Raw genomic sequence first — 11,341 nt, 5'->3', positions numbered from 1 at the left:
AGCCATGGTTTGTTTTGGATGATGGTTTTTTCCTCACGGTAATGTCACAGCTTCCAAATGCTCTCAATGCAAATTTTCCTCTCACTCGTGATTCTTTAGCTCCGCGTGTTTTTCCGAAAAAAATCGGCACAGACTATTTTTCTCTTATAAATATAATAAAACTAAAGACTTTTTGGAGATATGAAGGATGCTGTACTACTATATAGGTACTCAAGATTAACAGGAGATTGAGTGAAAATGAGCATTTCACCCCCCCTTTAATGTCTTAGAAATCTTCATACGTATAGCCTTAGCCTTTCTAAAGTAATACAATATTTATTCTCTTTAGCTTTTGTGAGATCTCTGTTGACATTTTTGCTACTCAACTTCAACACATGCATGGGCTATTTGTATGTGTAACAGCTCAAGCTAATTCTGTTTTTAATAGAGTTTCTAAAGGCTTAATTGTGTTTTGAGACTGTTTTATTCCCCACCATGCAAATAAGTGATTTAAAAACAGCAATGTTGAATAGGGGTTGAATAATTATGACATAGCAGTATTATTTTAAAAATCTTATAACTCAAAAATATTACATTATATATTGACAATATCACTTTTAATATGCCAGTGAACTGTTATAGATGCTATTTTAATTTTATCTTGGATCTTCAGAAAAGCTTGTGTTTGTAAAGTACTGCAGTCTCTGAGGGGTTGAGTAATTTTGATTGTAACTGTTTATATATATATATATATATATATATATATATATATATATATATATATATATATATATATATATATATATATATATATAAACATTTCCCTCATTGTAAAACCCATCAGACAGAGCAATTTTATTATGCTTGGTAGTTGAAATGCCAAAATTTAAAATCGTATTCCAGTTCAACTATTCTCACAAGCGTTCTCTCAGTGGACATTACATCACCTGCACTGCAAGGTAATGTACGTTTGTAGAACTGACATAAGTCAGCCGCATGAAAGGATCATGGGGCTTGCATTGGCCAGTGTGCTGACAGAAAGACAGGGCATATCTGGCAAGTAAAGGAGACTCAGAATTCGAAACTCAAGAAGGAGACAAAAGACCTAAATGATAACAAAATTCTGACTATCAGGCCACTTATTCATAATTGTAATAGATGGACAAATCGTTATTTTTATTGGAAACAAAGGTTCATGCTTTTGGAATGAATGCACATGCTTGTAAATCTAAAACATGCTTTTCTTTAGCTAGCAGCCATCATCATGCCCTGACAGTTTAACAATGGGTGGAAGGCTGGGGAGGGGAACGGGATGTTAATCCATCTGCGATGTATTTCACAATCTTTGGTGTTTTTGTAGTTCGCTAGCTTTCCAATGACAAAATGCACAGAATGTAGATAGATCAATCACGCTAAACATGTCAACACATTTGTCAAGTATGAAATCAGAAAAGAAATCATGGAAACGCTGAGCAGTCTTATTGGAACCGGTGCCCTGGTTTAACACTGAAACACATAATTACATGGAGCTCATACGAGGTTTTGTTGTTGTATCCATTGACTACATAATAGGTTTGCTCATTCACCTTTGCCACATGACTCTAAACAAAGCACAAAGCTGCAAGTTCCCTAGGAAACTCCAAAGATGGTCAAACCTTCAACAAACAGACTTTCGAACTGGAGCTTGAAAGACTGAGTAAAAGCAGAGGAATCATTTTGGACCTAAACAGGCAGGTAAGAAAGCAACCTCCTTGAAAAAAGAGATTGAAGCTTGTAAGGAAATCGTCTTTCCCTGTTTCTCAAAGGAACCAAAGAGGGGCTTTCATGAACAATCCCTTTTCAGGGTTGGGCCACATGAAAGAGAATGTATGTATCTCTTTTGTTGGTGGATCATTTAAGGATTTACAGATGTTGTGTGTTTGTGGGAGCATGGGAATGGTGTAGTGAGGGCCCTTCCCCATCTATTTTTGCTTGTTCACAGACAATAAACTTTGTCAAACCTAGCTTCTGCTTGCATGTCAGGAGATGATTTCAGATAAACCCTTTTAATTAAGAAGCACGCTTAATTAAAAACATACATAAACAATGCGGTTCGTGATGACACACTCATGTGTAAAAACACAAAATGATCAGTCTGTGCAAGAAACTGAACAGTATTATCATTTTTTACTATTGTCACTCTATCTACAATCTCAATTAGGAGTCTCAATGGTACATTGGAGAGATAGGTGACAATTTTTGTTTGTGTGTTTTTTTTTTTGACTCGCAAAGCCGTGATTCCATTATAAGACTGACAGACTGCAACGGTTTGAATTAAAATTCATTGTTTGGTTCTACTGAAGAAACAAAGTCACCTATATTGGATTAACTATTTTTTGAATGCACTTAAGCATTTTTTTTAATTATACCAAATTTAAATTTCTACATTTCTAAGTACAATTTAAACCATTGTTTCAACAATATTTTGTTGTGCTTTAAAGTACACTTATTTTGATGTGCCGAGTACTTGATTATCAGTTTAACTGTGCAATATTACATTAAAACCAATATATTTTTAATGTACCAAATCGCAACTTCCTCATTACAAATGTACAAATATATGCATATACATGACGTACCATTTTCAATAGAAATAAAGTATATTTTAGTTTAATGTAAATGCTTGTCAGTCCTCAGTACAACCAAACAGTTTTTGAATGACACTGCAAATAGCAGTGTCCGAAAACAATAAATTCAACTCACACTTCAAGTGTATTATTTTACAAGAAAATGCTCTGAATTTTCTAGTATCAATGCAAGATAAACATTTAGACAGCATGTTTTAAGCATATGTATGCATGCAAAACATAAAAAGCTGCTCAACATCTGTTGGTTTGGACATACAGTTGTATAACACAATTGCACCTTATACTGTTCACAATATAATGAATAAAACTATAATTTATTGCCTAAAGCTTGTCTGAATGTCTTGCTGCAACATTGGAGAAAACACAAAGCAAAAAATAAAACCTTCACAACCTTTATAAGACAATTATAGACTAATGATGATGCCCTTATTTGGTGTTACTGTTGACCTCACATTCCACATGCCAGAAGCCTTTTGATCATGGGATTATAGATTAACTGACTGTCCAATATCATAAAACATCAAAATGCTGAGCGAGAGGGTTGGGCGCAGAGAACACATGGGTTACGTGCAGGCAGCAGATGCAGCTGTGACTTACATTCCTGAAATGAGTCATACTGGCACTGACTGACAGATAATCCATTCCTCATTCTACACTTTCATTACCCTGTTTTATGTCTTAGTATATAAGATAAAATATTCAACCCACAATTTTTTATATGGAAACCAGTGTCTGCTAAATGACTAATGTAAATGTAGTTATTTTTATATTAAAATACAACAATTAAGTATTATCAAATGTCTTTTTTGCCATGTCCCCGTGTGCTGCTCTAATGTCTAACATGAAAAAAGCTATATATTACAGGTGATTAGAGCATATTCTCCATATTTTTATTTTTTTATTTTCTATCCATTCACTTGTAAAGCTTTAGCATTTTCCCATAAAAGTTCTGAATTAATGCAAGAAACATTCAAAAAAGCATTGAAATATAGCTCTTCCTTCCATCTCACCTTATATTTTTGAGAGAGAACCAAACATTTGAGAAGTGAGCACAGATTTAATCGGTAAATGCAAAGTTACAAACAAACACAAAAGGACTGTAATTACATTTTTCCTATCATCTCATATTGTTTGCATCAATGGTTGCGTGTTTGCACATTTTCTCGTTGGAATGGAAAAGTTTTGTCCCTTTAGACACTCCATACGGTCCATTAGAACTAGATAATTATAAAATTATAGAAGTATAGTTAAAAAATATCTATGGGTACATGCAGCTCTTTATTTTCATCTCGTTAGATTGCATCATGTTCATTTTCTTTTTATTGTGTAAATAATCAAGTCATCATTGATAAAGTTGAGTTTGACCAGAACATATTTTTGGAAGTCTAGAACACCCTTTTATATAATTATGTCCCTAAAGGCATTGCAAGTTTCAGTACACAGTTCAAAAGGTAATACATAACTTAATAGGTAATTTATGTTCATCATTTACTGTTTTCTCTGTTGTGCTTTCTTCTTTGGTGTAACTTGTAAGTGATCACTGGTGCCTCATGTTGACCCGGGAACAAGATGGGCACAGCCATGCGATGCATTTCTGCCCCGTGAGACGCTTCAGAGGCCACACAGGACCCGTCAGAACAGCAGGATCGATGGCGTGGAACTCAATAATGAACCAAAGACTACAGCTCCAAGTCACAAACCAGAGAGGGGTCACACCTCCTAAAACATTTCCAATGCATCAACATGGATCATCTTCTCCAAACACTGGTGCCTATAGCAGCAGCATGCTTCAGGGGAGGTCCCTTAGAGACTCAAGAAACCTCTCTGAAAAAAATGCCAGGAAATCATTCACAGCCAAAGCTCTGCTCATAGGTAACTGTTTGTCAATGCTTGTCTAAAATTTATGCAAAAGGTTAAGCAAATGATTAAAAATATATTTAAAAATGTTATGGGTTTTTGTGTATTATATTATTTACAGAGTCCTTAATTAACAAATTATATATATATACAAAAAATATGGTTTAAAATGTGCTTAAAACCTTGGTTTATTTTTAGATGTTTACATTATATTTATTTCAATGCCCATCTTCCAATTTACCTTACTTATTATGCAAGAGATAATAAACTTGAACCACTAAAGATGATAATATTAAATGTTTATTTTGCAATAATGACCATACAACTCTACAATATCTTGCTTATTATTCAGCTACTTAGCAGTTAATACATGTGTGTTGTTTGCAAGGGTGCAGTTAAAGCTGTTTAAACCCTATTAATCAAGATCTCGGTTCATGTCCTTACAGCATGTGGAGTGAGATGCGTCCTGTCACCACGACCCTCCAAAAGCTCCACATCACCAGCCCATAAAGACGAGAGAGACCGAGCTCATTCCATCTCTGCAGGAGGACAGAAGTACAGTAGAGACTGTGTTGAAACAGAGGGTGAGCTGAAGGTATGGGATGCATTCACTGTGATAAAAAGAACTGAGGAGAGAGAGCGAGCGAGAAGCAGTACACACAGACACAGAGTCCCGCTGGATTCAAGCCAGCGGCCTTCCACTGTCCCACTGGATAATCAGACGGGACGCCGAGCACTACGCACACCAGGTACCACTATAAAACACTTCACGGTGTCTCTCTGTATCTTTGTTCATCTCTTCTGAACATATTTGGAAAGAAATCAGCATTATATCACTTGCTCACCAAAGGATCCTCTGCTGTGAATGGGTGGATTATTGTGATGTTTTAATAAGCTGTTTGGACTCTCATTCTGACGGCACCCATTCACTGCAGAGGATCTCCACTGGTGAGTAAGTAATGTAATGCTACATTTCTCCAAATTTGTTCTGATGAAGAAGCAAACTCATACATCTTGAAAGGCCAGAATTTCCAAAAATCTCCTTATGCATTTCTCTAAAGAAAGAAAGCTTGTTTGGATATGTTTAAAATCCTCTATTGATTTGACCTCTTGATTCAGGAAATGTGCATTTTACTTAAAAAATCGAAATCCTCTTCCATGTAAAATAAACCCAATTAAATATTTGACAAAAAAACTGAAGCTAACGTTCCCAAAACTCCTACAGAAATGTATTTCTCCTGAGGTTCCACAGCTATTCTGTGAGCAAAGGCACACTGAGAGTTTTGTTATGGCATGCGTCTGAGACGACTGTAACTGACCAGTTAACATGAGTAAACTGTTTACGTCATCTCGAAGGTCTTATGATCAATGCTGTAAACTAGCGGAAGAGCGTTGTTGCTATGTTCTCCTTCTCAGAGTAAATATTGTCAAATGCTTACAAGACACAAAACATGAGCAGCAAATTTAAAGACCATTTTCACTGTCCATTCGTCACACACTAAGTCTCATGTCATTCTTTATCGAGAAACTCCCATGTGCGAGATTATCTGGAGAAGAAAACATGAACAACCTCAGCATTTTAATGAAGATGAGCGTCCCAATCTGACCCCATTACTACATCTCTACCTGCCTTCATCATATCAGCCGCAGGAGCAGGGAGAAGATACACCGGGACAGGAAAACAGGTAAAACTAAAACTTAACCAGTAGACCATTTTTAAAACAGAGCCTGGCCTTAAACTTTAAAAGAGGGTTTGATCAAGCACATAATTTAACGGACAACTGACATCGCTTTCAGAACGCTTCACTTACTTTATACTATAACTTTAACCAAGGTCAACAACCCTGTCATATAAAAAACACCTCAGTATGTCGGCATGAAAGCATCTTCCTGCTCCGTGAACGCATTGATATCTTATTGCAATGCAAATAAGAACACTAGTGGCTTTAACGTTTTTCTTACACATATGCATTGCTTCACTTCAGAAGGCCTTTATTAACCCATGTGAAACATTTTTTTTGACATCTATTGGACTATTGAATATCACCACCCATTAGCTGCCATTATTAAGCTTGAAAGAGCCAGGACATTTTTAATTTAACTCTGATTGTATTCATCTGAAAGAATATACTCCTGAAGTCATAAACACCTAGGATTCAAGGCTTGAGGAACCTAAATCATGGGGAAATGTTCATCTTTGGGTGAACTATACCTTGAAATAAGGTCTCTGGTTAATAAATGCTCAAGATATTTATTTTATATTTCTAAATCCTACTTGTATTGAAAAAGCGGCTTCTAATGAGTAGCGGCTAATGTGAAAAAAAAACAACAACCAATAAACATGGTTACAGTTAAAATATGGTAGCCACAAATTAACCATGGTTTTGCTACACTAACCATAATTTAACCATGCATTTGTAGTAAAATGTGGTTACACAGATGGTAATCAGTACGCCAAAAAACATGGTTACTACACTTGTACTATAATAAAACCATCCCTGAAGGCTGCGGCACTACACTGACAGCAAATGTTTCTCATTGACAGCATGTCACTTAAACATGCAGCAGTTTTGGATTCCCCAGGAGTGAGAACATGTCGAGGGCAAAGAGCCCTTGTACAATAAAAACTACATGAAACTAAATAGATGGCTAGCATTTGCAAAGGCCAAAAATAATGGACTCATTCATCCATCCCCTTTGAGCAGTTAATGAGGATCCATGAGTGATATCATGAGTCCTCTGTGGCACTGAGGCAGTATTGAGTGTCATTGTGAGCTGTGTGGTTAGTGTCTGGCATTCGGCTGGCGACAGTGTGAAGTTCTCCCTTCCATGGAAACTCACAACAGAGGAACTCATGCTAGGAATGGCATTAACCTGATGCTCACAGATGAAGTCAATCTAACTCAACAACGGCTCCCAACAGATATTACTGAGCTGCAGGCCGTAGTCAAGGTAGGAACATTGTCTCAGCCCCGAGGGGGTGACGGGGTCCCACTAAGGTCTTTTGTATGATATAGGCTATTCATTCAGCCAAGGGAGAGGGGGCCCACTCATATGCACTTACATATGTATACAGATTTACTTATGCCTTCCTTTAATGCAAAAGCATTTTCAGAGAGCCAATAGTGCATAAGTTCTCCAATCTACTCAAATGACCATAGAAAATTGAACATATTTTCACGTCCATGTCTTAAGTTTCCCATGTCCACTGTATGATTTGGGTTTTTCTGTATCTCAGTATCATAGCAGCTGCAATACAGCTGTAGGTCAGGCTGCGAATATCATTTCACATTTGGTATTTGCAGGTTTCACTCATGTTCCAGGCTATTAAAGCTCGTCACTCTGAACATGGGTCTCCAGGGTGCAGCCTTCAAGAAGGGATTTCTGGTTAACTTGGCCTTAGGATGTAATCTCTCGTAATGTTGTTTGGACATCTGAAACCGCATAGTTACAAAAGTGATCTGCTGTGAAATGACTCGGCCCTCCAGACAAACAGTCTTTTAACCTGTGAACAAATATTTAAACTTCGCCGTCCACGTGCCTTGCATGTTACTTGGCTGGGATTTTCTTAGAGTTTAAACAAGATGTGGTGTAAACAATAACCTGGAAGCAGTTTTCCACCCTTTTCTTTCAAGTGTTGATCATTTGCTTTCCTCAAAAGCAGCTCAGAGGTTCACGGGAAGCAAGACGTCACCGAGGAACCCAGAGAGCGTGACATCACCACGGAGAACCAAAAACAAGACCTCACCATCAATAAAACAGAAGATGAAGGACAGAATGGTTTCACAGATGGCATACGATATGATATTACAGATACCTGGGAGAATGACATACAGAAAGACACTCCTGAGGAAACTTTTGAGACTGACCCGACTGAGGGAAAACGTCCACAGGACATCACAGATGACAACAGACAACATGAAATCACGGGAAATCAATGCGATGTTGACAAATCTTTTAATATCGTAGAAGACAAACAAGCATATGACTTAACAGAGAAGACTGAAGGAACAGATGGGATATACAGGAGAAGCAGATCTAACAGAAGTCTACACAAAGCATCTGATGCCAGACTCATGGTCAAAACACGTTATCTAGCCACAGCTACAGCGCTAACGTTCCCGTCTCCCATGACCCGAGAAAATCCCTCTCCCGCTCTTAGCGTCCTGCCATCGTTTTATGGAACTTCATTTGGCTATCGCATCAGAACGACGTCTGAACCGTGCCGATCCAAAACAAGGAGCAGAAACGCCTGTGATGATGACAGCAGATTCACACAGCCCACGAATGACATGCAACATTCCATAGAAATAAAAGGAAACCCCTGCTTACTGCAAACAAGGGCTGGAGCGCCAGGCGGCCCCCACCCCAAAATAATGAGCACTGAGAGGGGGTCCCAGCCTCGTAAAATGAAAACCAGCAAGATGTTTTTGTGGGGACCAGAGGGGCCCCGAGAGACTAAGGCTGTGTGTGAGCTATACAGAGCTGTGAACAGGTGGAGAAGCCAGGATCAGGTCTGAGAGGGGCCTTTCATTCCTTTCCAATACAGAAAATCTGCTTTGCAAAAAAATGTTTGATTGAATCAAAGCAGAACAGACTGATACATTAGACCACTTTGGGTTTAACAACTCGAATGTGTTATGGCTTTGAGAAGAACTGCTTTAGCACTGGCTCCACGGTTCAGCGAGAAAGTGTGATAGACTTTTTTAGGTTTCCTGACACCCATCTGGTGTTCCTCAGTGAATGGCAATTAAGGGATATTGACAAGAAAGATTATGATCCATTGAAAATAAAATCCCTGCATGTTAGGTCTCTCTCACTCTGACTTGATATAACATCATCTAAATTTGTAACTGAATCCAAGAATCATGTCTGGCGACTGTCTTTCAGCACTGGGGAATGATATAATGATATATATTTTGAAGGCTGAAAAGAAAAATGCCTCTGCAGCTGTTGATTATGAAACTAAATGACATATTTAAGTGATGTGTTGAGCAGACTAAATGTTCAATTACAGACACTGTGATATTAGTTTCATGAGTTGTTTTGTCAACATATCCTTATAATATCTCAATATATCTATAAACTATACCCTATACACTACAATGTTCAAAAGTTTTGCGTCAGTCAGATTTAAATACTTTTTTTTTAAATTATCTAATGTCTAGCAAGCCTGCATTTATTTGATCAGAATACAGCAAAAACAATAATGCTGTAAAAATATAAAAGAAAAAAGAGTTTTCTATTTGAATATATTTTTAAATGTAATTTATTCCTGTGGTCAAAGCTGATTTTTCAGCATTATTACTCCAGTCTTCAGTGATTCTTTAGAAATCATTCTAATAAGCTGATTTGCTGCTTAAGAAACACTTTATTATTATGATACATCTTATTATTAGCAATATTGAAAACGGCTTAGCATTTTTGCTGGAAACTGATACTTTTTCAGAATTTTGGGATGAACATAATGTTGATATATATTTCTCTAAATCACAGTCATTCTTTTTAGACTGATTTATTATATCCATATGCTACTGCTGTAATATGTTGAATGAATTATTCAGATTCTGAACTTGTACAAAAAGTGTCAGCAACTTGAGACTTTCGTCAATGCCATCAATGATCTGATTAAATGAAAACTACATTGATATAAAGCAGCAGGGTTGTGTGGAAATCCAGAGGTCTCTGACTCCCAGTGATCTGCAGCTATTTCATCAAAGTAACATGTGAGTTCAGCATCTTTTTTTAGAGTCCATTTACTTGACAAATTAGGTTACTTGCTTGTTTTAAGTTTGTTTTAATGAATCTAATTATTTATTATAAGGCAATGAATGGCGTCATCACGCTATGTCTCACATTGTCAAATAGCATGGAAAAGAAGAAAAGGTTTTGAAAATGTTGTAAACAAATAAAACAAATTTGTTCAAGATGGTGTTCGGGTTTGATCTTTGATCCATCTGTGAAATGTAATACGTACACATTAGATTTCCTAGGATGAACTGTATAACATTAATATGAGAACATCTGCTGCCCTCTAGTGGTCACTGGCTGCTGTTGGCCAGAGAAAAGCTCCCTTAAACCTGGGGAAAAAAACGAATTCAAAGATATAAGATGAATAAAGACTATGTTTAGTCTAGCTTTCTAACCGTTCCTCCAACTCTGTCTAGTGTGCTTTAAGATAAACCTGGTTAAATCTTAAATGTATTTTATTAATTAAATGGTATTTGTCACAAATTATCCAGACTTTGTAAGAGTTTATATTTCCAAACAACTTGGGAACACATAGATTTGTCAGATAGTTAATTTAAAGCTTAAATGTTAATAGAGATATATAGGAAAATAAACAGTTTGCAACTTTGAGAAGTTGTATAATGATATATTTCAATGGCAACTGGATTTAAACAGCATATTGCAGTTAATAAAACTTTTAGAGTTGTTTATACATAAAATGAAAACAAAAGATATATCCCACATGCTGATTTTGATGATTATTATAATACAGTATAATAACATATTTCTGTGGCCATTGGATAGAACAGGGATACTGCACAATTATTCATATTATTAGACGTCGTAGATTGATACAATCCAAAAAAAAAAGGAAGATATTTGAACATGTATTATGACTATAAACAAACACATAAAACATAGCCTAAATGAACATTTCTCTTCATGTTGTTTATGCTACAATCTAAAAGATGCAAATGTGTTTTGAGTTGAAAGATATTTTCATAAAGAGGAAATAAAATATTTTAGAAATGTGCATTGTGTACTGTAGTGTATATGATAAAAAATATAATAACATAATATATTTCAGTGGCCACTGCATAGAAAATGCATATTGTACAGTTATTAAGTTGTAGGCTACATAAAAACTA

The 11,341-nt window shown here is 36.4% G+C and overlaps 1 protein-coding gene across 1 annotated transcript; it reads left to right on the top strand.

Moving 5' to 3' along the window:
- Positions 1 to 4,348: 4,348 nt before the first annotated feature.
- LOC128018408 (uncharacterized) lies at positions 4,349 to 10,549 on the top strand. The gene is made up of 4 exons (XM_052603881.1): positions 4,349 to 4,478; positions 4,910 to 5,212; positions 5,989 to 6,148; positions 8,125 to 10,549. The coding sequence occupies exons 1-4, from the start codon at positions 4,391 to 4,393 to the stop codon at positions 8,981 to 8,983; spliced, it is 1,410 nt and encodes a 469-aa protein (XP_052459841.1). The 5' UTR covers positions 4,349 to 4,390; the 3' UTR covers positions 8,984 to 10,549.
- The last annotated feature ends 792 nt before the right edge of the window (positions 10,550 to 11,341 follow it).

The sequence above is a fragment of the Carassius gibelio genome, chromosome A8 (genome assembly GCF_023724105.1).
Source record: "Carassius gibelio isolate Cgi1373 ecotype wild population from Czech Republic chromosome A8, carGib1.2-hapl.c, whole genome shotgun sequence".
Lineage (NCBI taxonomy): Eukaryota > Metazoa > Chordata > Actinopteri > Cypriniformes > Cyprinidae > Carassius > Carassius gibelio.
Note: the sequence above shows the minus strand (reverse complement) of the source record. Positions and strands in the feature narration are given on the sequence as shown.